The sequence below is a fragment of the Takifugu rubripes genome, chromosome 10 (assembly GCF_901000725.2).
Source record: "Takifugu rubripes chromosome 10, fTakRub1.2, whole genome shotgun sequence".
Classification (NCBI taxonomy): Eukaryota; Metazoa; Chordata; class Actinopteri; order Tetraodontiformes; family Tetraodontidae; genus Takifugu; species Takifugu rubripes.
The window spans coordinates 11942632-11962865 of record NC_042294.1 but is presented as its reverse complement, the minus strand read 5'-3'; the positions used below and the strand labels follow the sequence as shown (position 1 = coordinate 11962865).

The window sequence follows — 20234 nt, the reverse complement described above, 5'->3', positions numbered from 1 at the left end:
GGTTACCGGGCTCCCAGTCGGACGTTACCGGGCTCCCAGTCGGACGTTACTGGGCTCCCAGTCAGATGTGACTGGTTGGTTATCCTGCTGAGGTGTATTTTACTTTTCTCTGCATTGTTCAGTAGATTATAATAACTAGACCTGAACATTAAAGGAATAAAGGTTGAATTAAAGGTTATATCAGCGTATACTTGGAGAATCCAAACGTTAGCGTGTGCAGTTTAGTGTGCATGGTCAAGTGTGGTTTCATGACCTTGTTGAGAACATGCTGTCTGTTTGCTTCCACCCACAAGAGTCCTGCTCACATTTATATTCACACCAGTTTCCTGAGCACCGCCTGATGGAATTCACCCAGATTTCAGCAGGAGGATGAAGGAGAAACTCAGACGTGTCCTCACATGACATCTCGTTTGAAAAGTTCAGGCAAAAACTGAAAACTAGCAGCTTCAGAATCACCTTGGGTGCCTTTAAACATGAATGAAATGATATGCAATAAACTGTCTCGCCCTCTTTGCTGTCTCGCTGTTACTGAACGTCTCTCGTCCTGATGTGTAACTCTGGTTAATTAGAGATCATTAGAGATCTTTGACAGGGTGAGCTGGAAGAACCTGGAGCTCCAGCTCTGCTTCCTCATTAACGTTGGTGATTGTGAAGCTCGTCACACACCAAACGGAGGTGTTGCGTCCAGCCGAAGCATCAGCACTCAAACAGCTTCTACCTGAATGAGCGTTTAATAGCTCCGCCTCCATCGCTGACCTGAGAACCCGGACTCCTGCCGTTAGGGCTAGGGCTAGGGCTAGGGTTAGGGGTAGGGTTAGGGTTAGGGCTAGGGTTAGGGCTAGGGTTAGAGGGCTAGGGTTAGGGTTAGAGGGCTAGGGTTAGGGTTAGAGGGCTAGGGTTAGGGTTAGGGGGCTAGGGTTAGGGCTAGGGTTAGAGGGCTAGGGTTAGGGGGCTAGGGTTAGGGCTAGAGCTAGGGTTAGGGTTAGGGGGCTAGGGTTAGGGCTAGGGTTAGAGGGCTAGGGTTAGGGTTAGGGGGCTAGGGTTAGGGCTAGGGTTAGAGGGCTAGGGTTAGGGGGCTAGGGTTAGGGGGCTAGGGTTAGGGCTAGGGTTAGAGGGCTAGGGTTAGGGTTAGAGGGCTAGGGTTAGAGGGTTAGGGTTAGAGGGCTAGGGTTAGAGGGCTAGGGTTAGGGTTAGAGGGCTAGGGTTAGGGTTAGGGGGCTAGGGTTAGGGGGCTAGGGTTAGAGGGCTAGGGCTAGGGCTAGGGTTAGGGTTAGAGGGCTAGGGTTAGGGTTAGGGGGCTAGGGTTAGGGGGCTAGGGTTAGAGGGCTAGGGTTAGGGTTAGGGGGCTAGGGTTAGAGGGTTAGGGTTAGAGGGCTAGGGTTAGGGCTAGGGTTAGAGGGCTAGGGTTAGGGCTAGGGCTAGAGGGCTAGGGTTAGGGTTAGGCACCAGGATTCACTCATCCGAAAATGGGTAGAATGATAGTAAAGAGAGTCCGAAGGGGAGGATGGTAGTGTTGTTAAAGAAGGAGTGGAGGAGAAAAGAGGGAGAGGAGGAGAAAAGAGGGAGAGGAGAGGAGGAGAAAAGAGGGAGAGGAGAGGAGAGGAGGAGAAAAGAGGGAGAGGAGAGGAGAAGAAAAGAGGGAAAGGAGAGGAGGAGAAGAAAAGAGGGAGAGGAGAGGAGGGAAGGAGACGGGGGACGTGCAGCAGAGGGAGAATCCCAGATGTTCGTCTACTCGCCTTCACAACTTCCTGGTAACTTTGGATGGTTGAAGAATTTCTGAAGAATTCACATCTGGTGCGACACGTTTGACGGTTCGACTTTGTTACAAAGATGTTATTTCTTCTCCTCTTTGATCATCACGATACATTTCACAACTTTGTGTCAAGAAGCTGATTTAAATTCAGATTTGTGATGCAAAACATTGCAAAAATGGTTGAAATTGTGGAGTTCTGCGAGAAACTGTTGGAGCTGTGACGCAGAACTGATGTCATTTGGCCAGAGTCCTCAGACTAAACAAACAGTCATCGGGAGGAAGAGGAGGACGAGGAGGAGGAGCAGTCGTCTGGAGGAGGAGACTGGTGCGAGACACGGGGGATCCAGCCCACTCCGATAAATCCATTCAACTCAGAGACGCAACATTCAGCAGACAGAGGAAAAGAGGCTGACTCTTCTCTCCAGTCCTTCATCACTTCTCCACATTTCCAGCATCCGTCCAGCCTGAAGAGAAGGATCGTTCATCTTCATCCTCTTCATCTTTAGAAGGACTCTTCATCTTTAGAAGGACTCTTCATCTTTAGAAGGACTCTTCATCTTTCCACAGGTGAAGAAACAACTAAAATAATCTGCACTGACGCACAACGAGACTGAAAGAGGACAGACGCAGGAGACGTTTTAAGGACCGACACCTCTGGGGGAGCCAACAGACAGGATGGCACCACTGGTCGTGCTCAGCTGGACCATCTTGCTGCTGGTCCACACCAGCGTCCCTCTGAAGTCCCGTCCTCAGGATGCTTCCTCCTGCCCAGCCTGTGCCCTGGCCCAGCTGGGGAGGAGCATCCTGGAAGAGGAGTCAGTGGTGGAACCACATCAGGAGATGGTGGAAGCAGTAAAGAGACACATCCTGAACATGCTGCATCTCCAGAACCGACCCAACATCACGCGCCCTGTCCCACGTGCTGCACTACTTAACGCTCTTCGCAAACTTCACGTTGGCCATGTGGCAGGAGACGGCAGCGTGCAGATCAGTGGAGAGAAGGAAGAGTCACAAGAGTGGGGGAGGCGAACACAAGGGGACATCAGGGGGGAGGCAGGAGGACCTGGAGGAGCAGAAGAAAGGAGAGGAGACAAGAGGGAAGCCCAGGAAACAGCAGAGATCATCACCTTTGCTGAGACTGGTGAGTGCGCGTGTGTGTGTGTGTGTGTGTGTGTGTGTGTGTGTGTGTGTGTGTGTGTGTGGGACAGAGATTGTGATGTCAACGATGGTGAGGAAGACGATGGTGATGATGTTGGAGGTGATAATCGTGACCATAGTAATTAAGATCTTAGCGAGTGTTCTCAGTAAAGGTGTGTGTTTCCTCCAAACACACATTTTTGATCCTTTGGGGGGGAGGGGGGGTTTGGGGGGGGGGGCGACTCAATCGGAGCCGAACGTAACAACACTGAGATGGCGACTTGTTAAAGGGGCTTTCATGGCCTCTACGCGGTTCGCTGCGTTGGTTTTCCGTTACGCCAGGATACCCCCATGACGTGGGCAGGGTCTTCCTAACGAGGCGTCTGCAGCTCTAATGACGCCTAATGACACGACGTGTTGTTCATCTCTGAGGAATACGGGGGCACGGGGACCTCGCCCGGTAACTGATCCTCACCAGCATGAAGCAAAACGAGCCATCACAACTCAAAGTCCGATCAGCTCCGGCTGAAAACTGATAAAACCCTCTGGAAGAAGCTCCCCCAGGACTCAGAGTGGCTAAAAGCAGCCCTGCAGGGGCAGCATCCAGACCCTCTTCAGGGGCTGAACGCAGTCAGAGCAACAACCCAGGGGCGTCACCCCGGGTGTGCTGACCACAGCTCCAAAACAGAGTAGGTCCGTTTTCAGAGGTGACGACGATGAAGATGTCAGTGACAGTCCAAACTGGCCCTTCACCGGGTTGACAATCGGGCCGGGTTCTTCAGGACTCTGAAAGAACCTGTCAGCCAACAAACAGTCGCAGACTTTGTACCAAATGTACCAAACCAGGATCCATCCACTGTGGGCCGCTGCCTATGGAAGACAGGTCCGACTAGGCTGGAGGGAGGAGGGTCTTCTGAACGCAAGAGTCCACTAGGAACCGTCTATCAGACAGGAAGTCCCTGTTGAAAGGCAGCTCCTCCTGTTCACCAGCACCCACAGCTGCTACTGAGCGTGCACAGGGATGGGATGGTCGCACCTCCTCCGCCACCATCACTGGGTCCACGTTCTACGCAGCTGGCTGCAGGTTCTACGCCGCTCCGTGGTTGGAGGAACACCTGGAAGCTGCCAGTACCTGATCTGCTGCTTCGGCCAAACGCTGCTTCATCCATCACATCCACTGCAGAGCCTTCACCCAAAACAGGGATAGAAAGTCATTGACCCAGTCCTCCCGTGGCGGAGAAGCTGTATCTCCTGAGCAGGAGCCGTTTGAGTGCAGTGCACCTCCCAACCCAACCCCCTCCCTCATGTGGACTTCTGATCCATCAATAATACCTGTGCTCAAACCATGGAGCCGGGCCGCGCTGCCAGAACTTGGGAAGCTTCAAAGATGGTTGGACAGCTGTTGGAGCCATGGCGACACGGCTGGAGAGAGACACTGTCTTCTGGTGCCACGTTCAATGTGGAGTCACCAATGTGGCAGGATGAAGAATTACTCCAGACGCCGACGCATTAGGGCGGCAAACACGCCTCCCAATAACCAGCCAACACCTGCCCCAACCCAAAACCGCAGGATGAGGACAAACAGGAGAAAGACAATCTGCAGGACACCAGGACAGCAGGACAACAGGACAGCAGGACACCAGGACAACAGGACAGCAGGGCAACAGGACAGCAGGACAACAGGACAGCAGGACAGCAGGGCAACAGGACAGCAGGACAACAGGACAGCAGGACAGCAGGACAACAGGACAGCAGGACAACAGGACAGCAGGACAGCAGGACAACAGGACAACAGGACAGCAGGACAGCAGGACAGCAGGACAACAGGACAGCAGGGCAACAGGACAGCAGGACACCAGGACAACAGGACAGCAGGGCAACAGGACAGCAGGACACCAGGACAACAGGGCAACAGGACAGCAGGACACCAGGACAACAGGACAGCAGGGCAACAGGACACCAGGACAGCAGGACACCAGGACAGCAGGACAACAGGACAGCAGGACAACAGGACAGCAGGACAGCAGGACACCAGGACAACAGGACAGCAGGACAGCAGGACAACAGGACACCAGGACAGCAGGACAGCAGGACAACAGGACAGCAGGACAGCAGGACAGCAGGACAGCAGGGCAACAGGGCAACAGGGCAACAGGACAGCAGGACACCAGGACACCAGGACACCAGGACAGCAGGACAGCAGGACAGCAGGACAGCAGGACACCAGGACACCAGGACAGCAGGACAGCAGGGCAACAGGGCAACAGGGCAACAGGGCAACAGGACAGCAGGACACCAGGACAGCAGGACACCAGGACAGCAGGACAACGGCCTCTAACAAAGCTACAATGGGTCCACAGATCTCATCCAGCATCTGTGAGATGTGCTGGAGAAACAAGTCCAATCCACCTGAAAACAGGGCTGAGATCTGCTGCGGTACCAGACACCACAGTACACCTCCAGGGTCGAGGGGAGTCCGGGCCGGAATGGGTCAGGGCCAACACCAAATCAGACAGGATAATTAAATCATCCCGTTCTTCTACTGTCCCACCTTTCTAGTGTGCACAGGCCTCTCTGGGGTTACATTTCTACTGAAGGACCTGGTCCAGAGGTTCAGTAGGAACGCCTGGATAAAGACACATGGTGTCTGCTAACCCCAACAGAAACAGCCTGAGGTCCTGGGTGATCTGGACCAGATTTTCACTCCACTCAGCTGCCCCCCACCTGCCCCGGTCTCTGAAGCTTCTGTCTGAAACCCAGATGGGAGGAGTGCTGCAGGGATGGTGGACCTTCTGGAACGTTCTCAATCCGTGCACAAGCACCAGCTGGACAACCAGCTCTGAGGACTCCGTTTGTTCCTCTTTCATGAATAATAGACACCACAGAGCTCTTGAGATGATTCGTGTGTGTGTGTGTGTGTGTGTGTGTGAGAGAAACAAACATCACAATGATGATCATCCAGCCTTTAAACCTCACAGCTCATTAAAGTGCCAGAGAAACAGATCTAAATAGCTGTGGTAGTTAGATTAGTTTAGTTTAGATTAGTTTTTAATCAATCAATTTAAAAAAAGCACGTGTAACGTTGCCACACGAGACTAGAGCAGCTTACTGGTGCCGTGGATCACGCTGGGTTCTCTTCATGTTCTCCAGCGTTCTCCCACCGTCCAACAGTCATTTGGGCTGAACCGGTGGCTTGAATAGTTGCTGGTGGTAATGGTTGGTTAGGGTTAGGGTTAGGTGCCCAGAGAGTAACCAGTGACGGCTGATTGCATGTTGTGCTCTCGTTCCAGGTGACTCCCCAGGCACGCTGAACTTCGTCCTGTCACAGGAAGGGGGCGCTGTCTCTCAGCTGGAGCAGGCCAACGTCTGGCTCTTCCTGCGCCTCGCGAAGAGCAACAGCAGCCGAACCAAAGTCACCATCCGCCTCTTCACGCGGCGAACTCGTCCTGACAGGCCGCCGCCCTACGAAGAGACGTTTCTGGTGGAGAAAAGCGTGCACGCGCGCCGTAGTGGCTGGCACACCTTCTCGGTGCTGGCGGCAGCGCGAGCGGCGCTGCAGGAGGCGGAGGACGCGGTGTTGCGCCTGCGGGTCTCCTGCCCCCTGTGCGCCAGCGCCGGCGCCTCGCTCCTCCTGGCGTCCAGCGGCCTGGAGGGGAACCAGCAGCACCAGTCCCACCGGCCCTTCCTGGTCGCCCTGGTCCAGCAGGACAGCGGCGACTGGAGGCGGCGCAGGAAGCGCGGGCTGGAGTGTGACGAGGAGGTGCAGGTGTGCTGCAAACGGCAGCTGTACATCAACTTTAAAGACATCGGCTGGAACGACTGGATCATTGCGCCATCGGGGTACCACGCCAATTACTGCGAGGGGGAGTGTCCCTCGCACGTGGCAGGCGTGGCCAGCTCCACGCTGTCCTTCCACGCCACGGTCATCAGCCACTACCGGATGAGGGGCTACAGCCCGTTTCAGAACCTGCATTCCTGCTGCATCCCGACCCGCCTGCGAGCCATGTCCATGCTGTACTACAACGAGGAGCAAAAGATCATCAAGAAGGACATTCAGAATATGGTTGTGGAGGAGTGCGGCTGCTCCTAAACCCGATCCATCCTGTCACACTGGGGGGGGGGAGCTCCTCCACAGGGACCCACTGCAGCACTTTCCAGGAGAAGATGAGGATAATATATTTAAGCAGGACAGAGATGTATTTATGTGGGAGACCTTTGGACCTGATGGCACGGAAATCAACATCTCAGAACTATGCAACTTGGTTCCTCCACTGTGTGTGTGTGTGTGTGTGTGTGTGTGTGTGTGTGTGTGTGTGTGCGTGTGTGTGTGTTGACACTTGAAAAAGACAAGGTTTTCTTTGCTGGAAACTAGCATCGTTATGTTGCTATGGCGACCTTGCTTTAATGTGATGGTTTAATGATTTTTCTCTTCTTAAAGAGTGTGTTTGTTCTGAACGGGACGTGTGTTTGTGAGGTTGCAGCTCCGTTGGGTGGGAAGAGACAGGAAGTTGTGGATCACCTGTCCGGTTGGCTCAGATCAGTCTGGGTTAGCGGAGAGGTTGGATCCCGGTACCGGGTCAGATCCAGTCCTGAGTCATTGTGGGTCAATGGAACCCGGCAACCTGCTTCATGTTCAGCTGGTAATCAGGTGATGAACATCAGAAAGATGTGATTCCTTTGAATATTCATGTTTAGAAGTTTTATCGCCCAAAGTTCTTGTGTCAAACTTTGAGGGAAGAAACTCTGATATGATTGAGAAAAAACCCGTTTTCCAGTATTTAAGTACACCAAAGACACAAACACAAAAAGATTATTTAGGGTATTTATCAAACCTCTGGTATTCATTTTTTATTGTGACTTATTTATTTCAATGTTCTCTTGTCCCTTGTAATTAACAATATTTCTCAGTATGCTTTAAATTAGCCTAATGTCATCAGAAGAGAAACTAAACATCTTTCACGTGTTCAGGTTTGGTTTTTTGACATTTAAAAAAGTCATAAAGACAAGAAAAGCTGGGAAAAAATAAAATCTTGTGGTTTTCAAATCTAATTTATTTGATTCATTTTCTCTACTGTTAAATTTTAGGGTCCTTCAACGTTTTGCCTGTTTGTCCAGTTTATTGATTCAGCATCAATAAAACTTGTGAGTGAACCTTAAAAGTGCTGTTTCCCTTCTTCACTTTATTTAGGAGCAGCAAGAAGAAAGGTCACAACTTTAAAATGGCGCAACTGTTGCTTCTCTTTGAACTTTATGGTATAAATCTGATGTGGGCGGAGCCTCGGAGGGCTGGTAGCCGAACCCTCAACGATCCAGTCAGACTCCAGTAGAAAAAGTTACTTCCATCAGTCTGTCCAGTCAGAACTGGCGCTGATTTTACCCACCGTCGCCATGAAACACAGATTTCCTCAGCAGGTCATGTCAAAGGTCACTGAAAAGGATTTAATCATGATTGTTGATGGCCAAGAATAAAGTTTGCAGCTTTTCCATTACTGAGCAGCTTTGCTGGGAAGGTTGCAGCTGCTTCTGACTGGGAACAGCATCAGCAGCCACTGAGTGTGTGTGTGTCTGAGTGTGTGTGTGTGCGTGTGTGTGTGTGTGTGTGTCTGCGTGTGTGTGTGTGTGTGTGTGCTGACATATACATTGGTCAGATGGTCTGTCTAGACTCTAAACAGTTGTATTCATCATGTGATTGATCAGAGCGCTGACACACGTTTACACCAGGTCGACATCCAAGTCGTTAACTCTCTCTCTCACACACACACACACACACACACACACACACACACACACACACACACACACAGGCATCTCAGCCTGCCCACACATCACATCATTATGCACACAGACGGCCAGACAAACATTATGACCCGCTAAAACACACGCAGACACGCACACGTGTGACCATGAGTAATTGTCTGAATCACGCTGAGAAACTGTCTGATGTTTATGCTCAACTCAAACTCAAGTTAAGATCAAACTTTTCCTGTAACTTCAAGATGCAACGGCAGGGAGCCGACACACGTGGCAAACATGCAACTCGCGGTGGTCTGATCCGGCCCAGCGGGGGGGGCGGGGGCGGAGCCACTCAGGAGCCGGGATCACGCTCACATGCATTCCCAAACCAACACGCAGCACTCGGATTAAACATCTCGCGTTGTGACGCCGAACCACATCTGCTGTCCAGGATGGAACCAAAGACCTTCTGGCTGCTACCACCCGAGGAGGTGTTCTGTGACCAAGTACCAACCGGTCATTCGGAGCCGTTTCAGTCCCCCGTGATGACATCACAGAACAAAGTTAGTACAAGACAAAATGACTTTGTCCTCAAATGGCCAAATTAGGTCGGACATAAGAAAGAAACACATTTTGATTTGGTTTATGTAAACTAGCCGCTCACTTAACAAGTTCAGTTCAGATCAACAAAGTGTAGATAAATTGTCCATTAAGGTTCCCGAAGGTTCAGGCCCGTCTCGGTGCTGATGACATTAACAGCTGCCCAGACGGGCCGACGCTCGCCAGGGCCTGAAAACGGGGATTTGTGCTCCCGTCGGGAATCTTCGCTCACATCACAAACAACAAGACGGGAACGAGCACCAGCTCCGTGAGAACCAGCAACCAGGAAGCTTTCATGGCACATCAATCATTCAATATTTTCTCCGGTTGACGGCCTCAACTTCAGACAAATTAGTGCACGTTTGTGAATCTTTAATCCAGCAATGAACGTGCACGAGGCCAGAGGGAGGGATGAATCACACGTCTCTCCATTTTTATACAGGTCTGGAAAACAGATCAGAACTGACAGTCGGCACAGACACAACCCCCCCCCCCCCCCCCCCCCCCCCCCCCCACACACACACACACCCCCACCCCCACACACACCCCCACCCCCACACACACACACACCCACACACACACACCCCACACACACACACACACACCCACCCCCCCCCACACACACACACACACCCACACACACCCACACCCACACACACACCCACATACCCACACACCCACACACACACACCTCCACACACACACACACACACCCCCCCCACACACACCCCCACCCACACACACCCACACACACACACACACACACACTCCCCCCCCACACACACACACCCCCAGACACCCCCCCCCACACACACACCCACACACCTCCACACACACACACACCCCACACACACACACACACACCCACCCCCCCCCACACACACACACACACCCACACACACACACACCCACACCCACACACACCCACACCCACACACACACCCACACCCACATACCCACACACCCACACACACACACCTCCACACACACACACACACACCCCCCCCACACACACCCCCACCCACACACACCCACACACACTCCCCCCCCCACACACACACACCCCCAGACACCCCCCCCCACACACACACCCACACACACCCCCACACACACACCCCCAGACACCCCCCCCACACACACACACCCACCCACACCCACACACACACCCACACACACACACACACCCACACACCCACACACACACACACACACACCCCCCACACACACACACACACCCCCAGACATCCCCCCCACACACACACACCCACACACACACCCACACACACCCACACACCCCCACACACACACACACACGATCCCTGCTCAGTCTTCTCCTGGCGTCCTGGTGTCATCACACCAGCAACGTTGGGTTTGAAAAGCCTTTTAAACACGTCCATCATCTCCTGCTGCTGCTGAATGGGTCAGCACATCCCAGACTCACAGGAACGTTGCGTTGCCGCGTCGACACACATGAAGGGAGAAGGACCAAAGGATCAAAGCTTAGAGCAGCTGAAGGCATGAAGGCTCTGCTTGTTAGCAGTCAGTCCAGCTTTTTTACATCTTAGGCAACTGGCCACAAATAAACCCTCAATGAGCCACTTGAATATGCGGTAGTAAAGGTCTGTGAAGGTTCTTGGTCCTCCAGGTCCTGGTAGTTCTGGTGGTTGAATCCCAGCAACTGGACTGTTGGAGTTCCATGAGGACGTTTCACCTCATCAGTTCCAGCTGACTGTTGGGGACTTCCAGGTTCTTCTGCTCCTCAGGAGCCACGAACACCTTTGGAGCTTCAGTCACCTGGTGGTTGGTGGCTCCGCCCCTCATTAATAACGGGGCTGGTTAGTGGCCATGTGTGAACGGCCTCTTCTCCTCCTGGGGAGGTTTTTCAATATTGTGTTGTCAAGAGGGGACAGGTGACGTCTCAGAGCCCCACCTCTGGTTAATGATGGTCATTTAAACATCTCAGTGGCTCCTGAAGAACCTGGAAGTCCCCAAGAGTCAGCTGGAACTGATGAAGCCTCCTGGATGAGAGGTGGAACGTCCTCATGGAACCCAAACAGTCCAGCTGCTGGGATTCAACTACCAGAAAGTTTGAATGAAAATAAAATCAAAGAGACTCCTCCCACGTCAGTGTTGCTGTGAGGTTGTGCGTGTTGATGCTGCACGCGAGGCCGTCCTGCTTCAGCATCAGCGTGAAGGATTCGTGACCATCAGCCAGCAGCAGCCTCCCAAACGCCACCTCTTTCATGGGAAACTCCAGATGTGGAGTTAATGTCGGTGACATCATAGAAGCTCATCATCTCAGAGACAAACATCTGAACTGTCTGCTCAATCCATCTCACAGCACAGCAAGGACAACATATCAGTGCGGCAGGTCGCCATGGCAACCCACAGTACACATCCTGTCTGGGCTCGTGGAGACGGGCGTGTCCGTGCACGCCGTCCTCGGGTGCGTTGAGGTCAACATGTGTTACAGAGGATTCATCTCTAACGAGGTTTAAACCAGGAAGCAAAGCCTGAACCCAAGTTTGGGTCATTTCATCGTGTCACATTCGCAACATTCCATCCTAAAGTCATGACACGATCGTGATAAACAACATTAACGACCGACAATGTTTGACCTTTGACCTGCAGCCAATCAGAAGCTCAGATGAAAGCATCCCTTGATCCCAGAGCCAAACTCTGCTCTCCTCCACCAGCAGCAGCAGTTTACCTTACGTTAACGTTAACACCAGTCATTAATGGCACCAGTCATTAACGACACCAGTCATTAATAACACCAGTCATTAACGACACCAGTCATTAATAACACCATTCATTAATAACACCAGTCATTAACGACACCAGTCATTAATAGCACCATTCATTAATAACACCAGTCATTAACGACACCAGTCATTAATAGCACCATTCATTAATAACACCAGTCATTAACGACACCAGTCATTAATAACACCAGTCATTAATGACACCAGTCATTAATAACACCAGTCATTAACGACACCAGTCATTAATAGCACCATTCATTAATAACACCAGTCATTAACAACACCAGTCATTAACAACACCAGTCATTAACAACACCAGTCATTAATGACACCAGTCATTAACGACACCAGTCATTAATAACACCAGTCATTAACAACACCAGTCATTAACAACACCAGTCATTAATGGCACCATTCATTAACGACACCAGTCATTAACGACACCAGTCATTAACAGCACCAGTCATTAATGACACCATTCATTAACGACACCAGTCATTAATAGCACCATTCATTAATAACACCAGTCATTAACGACACCAGTCATTAATAACACCAGTTAACACCAGTCATTAATAACACCAGTCATTAATAACACCAGTGTCATTAATAACACATTAATAACACTTAGATTACCATGGTGATTCTCTGCCTGTCAGCTGCTACCAGCAATAAATTACCAGCAAACACAATAAACGGTGCAACACTCCCCCCAAAGTCTAATGGAACCCTTCACAATAAAAGCACGACCACAGCAATGTAATACCAAACATCTGTCATATAAAACAGTCTGTGTTCAACATCAGGCTGCAGATTCCAACACACACACACACACACACACTCGCACACACACACACACACACACACACACACACACACACACTCGCACACACACACGCTCCAGATGTTGGGGAATAGGAGACTCTAAAGGAGCCCGAGAGTTACGTACATCCGAATTTCTCGCAGTGTAGAACAGCGGCAGCCAGCTGGTGACAGACAACAGGAGAGAATCACTGTGGAACAAACACAAACACTTCGTGCCCACATGGCTAAAAGTGCTCATGATACGACTGAAGTCACAGATATCATCAACCCCCCCGCTGAGCCCAGAGGTGATGGCTGGGGGGGTTGCTTGGGGCCTCGAGCCAAAAGGGGCCCGAGCTCAGGCCGTTTTACACAAATGTCAGCTGCTGTAGAACATTCGCCTCCCCCTCCTCCCCCCCCCTCCCCCCCCCCCCTCTCTGCCCAGCCACCCATCAGCAGGACCCCCCCCCCCCACATGAGCCTGGTCCTGCTCAAGGTTTCGGAGCGTTCGTCAGACTAAGACCGTCAAAGCTTTCATTTCTCTTTATGACACATTTTGACGTACAGGAACTAGAAACAGCACAAACTCGTCACACACTCACACACTTTTATGGATTCACACAATAAAGTATGTGGAAAACGAGTCGGCGTTGGAGGTCATTTTAATTCCATTTTTTGGGTGAGGGCGGGGGTTCCGTCCACTCGCCTGCTTTATTGGTTTATGTTGTTCGTAAAAAAATCTTTGTTTGAGTATAGAAACGCTCACAGGAGTGTTTATAAAGGCGTATAGAAAAATAGTTGTAAAAGAAAAAAGATTAGCATTTGTTTGTGTGGTAAATTGTACTTTTTACAGTTTAAGTTTGCAATCACAGACTTATTTCACACCACTAAAATCTGAGATCTAAGAGTTATACTGATGTAAACAGTGACAAAAATGGAAATGCTGCTAAAACTGGAAGTCCATCATGTAAAGATGCTCTGGGCGACCTTATTGTAGCACAGCTGTTAAAGGCTTCATCAGAAAAACTACAAAATATTGTGTTGAAGGTCCAAATCGTGTAATTCACCTGATCAGATTAAACTGGAAACTAACCAAAACTTGATGTGTTGAACAGTTGTTCCATCACATCAGGACGCCACATTCTGGGCCACCACTTTTGATGCCAGGAGTGATTTAATGGCATCGTCGGTGTATGACAGGGTGTTTCGCAACACCTGCACGGTATGCTGACCAATCAGAGGAGGGGGCGTGGCCTCAGGTGGTTCGAAGCTGCTGTAGTGGACCGCCGGACCTGAGTTAGAAAGAACAGTGTGTGAGTACTGAAACACAAGAAATCATCACAAACTAAATGTTAGTGTGTGTGTGTGTGTGTGTGTGTCCGACCTGGAACACGGATTAATCCAGCTGTCGGATGTTTCATCTCCCGGATCAAGTTGTTGTGTTTTACCTGAAAACAGACCATCATCGAATAAATCTTGCCCTCCCTCTGTATTTAATTGTAAAACACACAAAAACACACACACACAAACACACAAACACACACACACAAGTCTTTGTAATTTCTGAGTCCAGCAGCTGGACAATAACGAAGTTCAGGTGACTTGGAGAACTTTTTGGATTAATGGATTAATGGATGGATGGATGGATGATGGATGGATGATGGATGGATGTTTGGAGCAGACAGGGTTTAATATGGTTGAAACGAGAGTGAAGCCCATGTCCCTCGGCCCTGTGACATCAGCGATGGGTGAGGAGGGAACGGTTCGTACCTGTCCAGCTAAACTGGGGACGCTCACAATGAAATCCTTAATATTCCAGTGCTGTTCTGAACACGCTCACCTGACCTCAGTCAGGAAGTCATGACATCAGTCGCTGGAGTCAATAACATTTAGCAAAATGAGTAAATCTATAAAAGGTAGAGAAAAAGGCCACAGATGGCAGAGGAGCAGCAGCTACAGCAGCAGAGAAGCAGCTACAGTAGCTTCAGCAGTAGCTACAGCAGCAGCAGCTACAGTAGCAGCTACAGTAGCTGCTACTGTAGCTTCAGCAGTAGCTACAGTAGCTTCAGCAGTAGCTACAGTAGCTTCAGCAGCAGCTACAGCAGCAGCTACAGTAGCAGCTACAGCAGCTTCAGCAGTAGCTACAGCAGCAGCTACAGCAGCAGCAGCAGCTACAGCAGCAGCTACAGCAGCAGCTACAGCAGCAGCTACAGTAGCTTCAGCAGTAGCTACAGCAGCAGCTACAGTAGCAGCTACAGTAGCTGCTGCTGCTGCTGTAGCTGCTGCTGTAGCTGCTGCTGTAGCTGCTGCTGCTGCTGTAGCTGCTGCTGTAGCTGCTGCTGCTGCTGTAGCTGCTGCTGCTGCTGTAGCTGCTGCTGTAGCTGCTGCTGTAGCTGCTGCTGCTGTAGCTGCTGCTGCTACTTTAGCTACTGTAGCTGCTGCTGCTGTAGCTGCTGCTGCTGCTGCTCTAGCTACTGCTGAAGCTACTGTAGCTGCTGCTGTAGCTGCTGCTGCTGCTGCTCTAGCTACTGCTGAAGCTACTGTAGCTGCTGCTGTAGCTGCTGCTGCTGCTGTAGCTACTGCTGAAGCTGCTGTAGCTGCTACTGTAGCTGCTGCTGTAGCTGCTGCTGTAGCTGAAGCTGCTGCTGCTGTAGCTGCTGCTGCTGTAGCTGCTGCTGCTGTAGCTACTACTGAAGCTACAGTAGCAGCTACTGTAGCTGCTACTGTAGCTGCTGCTGTAGCTACTGCTGAAGCTACTGTAGCTGCTGCTGTAGCTGCTGCTGAAGCTACTGTAGCTACTGCTGAAGCTACTGTAGCTACTGCTGAAGCTACAGCAGCAGCTACAGCAGCAGCAGCTACAGCAGCAGCAGCTACAGCAGCAGCAGCTACAGCAGCAGCAGCTACAGCAGCAGCAGCAGCAGCAGCAGCAGCAGCTACAGCAGCAGCAGCTACAGCAGCAGCAGCAGCAGCTATGACAGCTGTAGTGTTTCTGCCTCAGCCACTGGAATCTGCTGTCCATCCCATGGAAGACGCGTGTCTCACCTGTGTATCACAGAAGACTTCCTGGATGCTGTTGATTGGTCCAACAGGAACACCTGAGCCCTCAAAGAACCTGAGCCACTCAGAAGTCGTGTGCTGTCGAAATCTGGCAGAAAACACAACTTTGAAATGGTCACTACAGCACCAGGTGACTCTGTGAGTGTACCTGTGTGTGTACCTGCGTGTGTACCCGTGTGTGTACCTATGTGTGTGTACCTGTGTGTGTGTACCTGTGTGTGTACGCGTGTGTGTGTACCTGTGTGTTCCTGTGTGTGTGTGTACCTGTGTGTATGTACCTGTGTGTGTACCTGTGTGTGTGTGTACCTGTGTGTGTGTACCTGTGTGTACCTGTGTGTGTGTACCTGTGTGTGTGTACCTGTGTGTTCCTGTGTGTATGTACCTGTGTGTGTGTGTACCTGTGTGTATGTACCTGTGTGTGTACCTGTGTGTGTGTACCTGTGTGTACCTGTGTGTGTGTACCTGTGTGTTCCTGTGTGTATGTACCTGTGTGTGTGTGTACCTGTGTGTACCTGTGTGTGTGTACCTGTGTGTGTGTACCTGTGTGTTCCTGTGTGTATGTACCTGTGTGTGTGTGTACCTGTGTGTATGTACCTGTGTGTGTACCTGTGTGTGTGTACCTGTGTGTACCTGTGTGTGTGTACCTGTGTGTTCCTGTGTGTATGTACCTGTGTGTGTGTGTACCTGTGTGTATGTACCTGTGTGTGTTCCTGTGTGTGTGTACCTGTGTGTGTGTACCTGTGTGTGTTCCTGTGTGTGTGTACCTGTGTGTGTGTACCTGTGTGACAGCGTCTCTATCAGCTGTTTGCGGTTTTGGACTCTTAGTTTGTTGGTTCTGTATCTGGGCTCCTCTGTGAGCTCCCTCAGGTGTAGAACCTGGAAACAGTTTCAGGTTTTAGCCTCAGTGATTTAAACCTAATTAAAGTCAGAGCCGACTCTCTTAATTAAGACAGAAGGTGATGATTACCTGACACACTTTGACAAACTGTTTGTCGTTGCCCGCGGCGACGACCACGTGTCCGTCTTTGGTTGTGAAGGCCTGGAACAGAAACATTCAGAGTTTGGAGTGAACACAGAAAGATCTGAAGGTCTTCAACTACAGCCTGGTGGTGTGGACACGCGTCCACACGTGTCCACGGCGGAGACGCATGTCCACACGTGTCCACGGCGGAGACGCGTGTCTCGCACATGTCCACAGCGGAGACACGTGTCTCGCACGCTTCCACAGCGGAGACGCATGTCCACACGTGTCCACGGCGGAGACGCTCCTTACAGCAGCAGCAGGTGCAGCAGTGCTGTTCACCTGAAGACCATCACCTGATAGGGGACAATGCTCTCGTGGGCCGTCCCCCATCGTCTGGCCTCCCACCCACAGTTCAGGTAGTTCGCAGCGATGTGGCTGAGACAGGAAACCTGAGCCGACAGGAGGTTGCAGTCGATGTGACTTCCTGTCCCGGTCCTCTGTCGCTGCAGCAGAGCGGCCATGACGGCGCCGTGAGCGTACAGTCCTGCTGCCAGGTCGGTCATGGCCACTCCTGGACGCACTGGTTCCCCCCCCTGGAACAGGAGCAACAGGAGGACGGGTGATGATCCCAAAACCTTTAATGTATTATGCTCTTGCATCAGAGTGGGAGGGGCCTGAGTGGGAGGGGCCTGAGTGGGAGGGGCCTCACCCCCACCTCAACACTCCTCTAGGACGCTCACCTGTCCTATACTGGGTTCCACTCCTCTAGGACGCTCACCTGTCCTATACTGGGTTCCACTCCTCTAGGACGCTCACCTGTCCTATACTGGGTTCCACTCCTCTAGGACGCTCACCTGTCCTATACTGGGTTCCACTCCTCTAGGACGCTCACCTGTCCTATACTGGGTTCCACTCCTCTAGGACGCTCACCTGTCCTATACTGGGTTCCACTCCTCTAGGACGCTCACCTGTCCTATACTGGGTTCCACTCCTCTAGGACGCTCACCTGTCCTATACTGGGTTCCACTCCTCTAGGACGCTCACCTGTCCTATATTGGGTTCCACTCCTCTAGGACGCTCACCTGTCCTATACTGGGTTCCACTCCTCTAGGACGCTCACCTGTCCTATACTGGGTTCCACTCCTCTAGGACGCTCACCTGTCCTATACTGGGTTCCACTCCTCTAGGACGCTCACCTGTCCTATACTGGGTTCCACTCCTCTAGGACGCTCACCTGTCCTATACTGGGTTCCACTCCTCTAGGACGCTCACCTGTCCTATACTGGGTTCCACTCGTCTAGGACGCTCACCTGTCCTATACTGGGTTCCACTCCTCTAGGACGCTCACCTGTCCTATACTGGGTTCCACTCCTCTAGGACGCTCACCTGTCCTATACTGGGTTCCACTCCTCTAGGACGCTCACCTGTCCTATACTGGGTTCCACTCCTCTAGGACGCTCACCTGTCCTATACTGGGTTCCACTCCTCTAGGACGCTCACCTGTCCTATACTGGGTTCCACTCCTCTAGGACGCTCACCTGTCCTATACTGGGTTCCACTCCTCTAGGACGCTCACCTGTCCTATACTGGGTTCCACTCCTCTAGGACGCTCACCTGTCCTATACTGGGTTCCACTCCTCTAGGACGCTCACCTGTCCTATACTGGGTTCCACTCCTCTAGGACGCTCACCTGTCCTATACTGGGTTCCACTCCTCTAGGACGCTCACCTGTCCTATACTGGGTTCCACTCCTCTAGGACGCTCACCTGTCCTATACTGGGTTCCACTCCTCTAGGACGCTCACCTGTCCTATACTGGGTTCCACTCCTCTAGGACGCTCACCTGTCCTATACTGGGTTCCACTCCTCTAGGACGCTCACCTGTCCTATACTGGGTTCCACTCCTCTAGGACGCTCACCTGTCCTATACTGGGTTCCACCAGTAGACTTGAAGCACAAACTAGACCAGAACAGGTCCAGAACAGGTCCAGAACAACCCACCTCTGGTCCAGTTATGTGCATCATCCCCGACATGGCCGAGGCGATGGAGTCGTAGCCTGGAGTCTGAGACCGTGGCCCCGACTGGCCATAACCTGCACACACACACACACACACACACACACACACACACACACACACACACACACACACACACACAAAATGGTCAAACTGGGAGGAGACACTAATGGAAATTAAAATTTGGAACTAAAACAGTCAAAAGTGGAAACGGGAACATAGATCTAGAGCATCTAGAACAGACCTTTACCAGTGTTCTAGTTATTGCAATATTATTATATTACTAGTGTTCTTAGTAGTGAGGAAAACTCCCTCTGTACCTGTCTGACCCTCACCTGTCTGACCCTCACCTGTCTGACCCTCACCTGTCTGACCCTCACCCGTCTGACCCTCACCCGTCTGACCCTCACCCGTCTGACCCTCACCTGTCTGACCCTCACCTGTCTGACCCTCACCCGTCTGACCCTCACCTGTCTGACCCTCACCCGTCTGACACCTCACATGTCTGACCCTCACCCGTCTGACCCTCACCTGTCTGACCCTCACCTGTCTGACCCCTCACCCGTCTGACCCTCACCTGTCTGACCCTCACCTGTCTGACCCCTCACATGTCTGACCCTCACCCGTCTGACCCTCACCTGTCTGACCCTCACCTGTCTGACCCTCACCTGTCTGACCCCTCACCCGTCTGACCCTCACCTGTCTGACCCTCACCTGTCTGACCCTCACCTGTCTGACCCCTCACCCGTCTGACCCTCACCTGTCTGACCCTCACCTGTCTGACCCCTCACCTGTCTGACCCCTCACCTGTCTGACCCTCACCTGTCTGACACCTCACCCGTCTGACACCTCACATGTCTGACCCTCACCCGTCTGACCCTCACCTGTCTGACCCTCACCTGTCTGACACCTCACCTGTCTGACCCTCACCTGTCTGACCCTCACCCGTCTGACCCTTACCTGTCTGACCCCTCACCTGTCTGACCCTCACCTGTCTGACCCTCACCCGTCTGACACCTCACCTGTCTGACCCTCACCCGTCTAACCCCTCACCTGTCTGTGAGGTTAAAATTGCACCTCATGCATCTTCAAAGACACTCAGAATCAAAGCAGCCTCGAGTCTCCTGATGCACCCTGGGTAATGACCCTGCATCAACGTGAGGAGGTTTTGGGATGTGGAGACATTTTGTCGGGCTCTCAAAACATCATGGGTGTGTTTGGTTTGGCTGAAGGTCAGGGGAAGGTCAGGCTGATCTCAGGGTAACAAACACGGCTGGAGATCTTTCCACAGGGGTGAGAGCCAACGTCCTTCCACCCTCTAACCAGGTAAAAGTCCTCCCAACAATGGCGTTACTACCAGCACGTGACTGCACCTGTGCGAGGGAGCAGAAGCTGTTCGTGCTGTT

The 20234-nt window shown here is 51.8% G+C and overlaps 2 protein-coding genes across 5 annotated transcripts in view; one reads left to right on the top strand and one right to left on the bottom strand.

Moving 5' to 3' along the window:
* Positions 1-2428: 2428 nt before the first annotated feature.
* On the top strand, positions 2429-8049 carry inhbaa (inhibin subunit beta Aa). The gene is made up of 2 exons (XM_011608170.2): positions 2429-2894; positions 6181-8049. Exons 1-2 carry the CDS (start codon positions 2429-2431, stop codon positions 6978-6980), a joined length of 1266 nt encoding a protein of 421 aa, XP_011606472.2. The 3' UTR covers positions 6981-8049.
* Positions 8050-13438: 5389 nt separating this feature from the next.
* The window catches only part of sugct (succinyl-CoA:glutarate-CoA transferase), an 11246-nt gene continuing 4450 nt past the window's right edge, over positions 13439-20234 (bottom strand). For 2 of the 4 annotated variants that reach the window (XM_029842748.1, XM_029842749.1), the window contains exons 7-13: positions 18732-18905; positions 17123-17406; positions 16817-16888; positions 16628-16725; positions 15835-15937; positions 14177-14240; positions 13439-14084 (exon numbers count right to left, since the gene is read on the bottom strand). In XM_029842748.1, the coding sequence (XP_029698608.1) occupies positions 13921-14084; positions 14177-14240; positions 15835-15937; positions 16628-16725; positions 16817-16888; positions 17123-17406; positions 18732-18905 (959 nt within the window). In that variant the 3' untranslated portion in view covers positions 13439-13920. Of the gene's footprint in view, positions 14085-14176; positions 14241-15834; positions 15938-16627; positions 16726-16816; positions 16889-17122; positions 17407-18731; positions 18906-20234 lie in introns of those variants that run through there. The other 2 variants (XM_029842750.1, XR_003889779.1) reach the window with 2 other exon arrangements.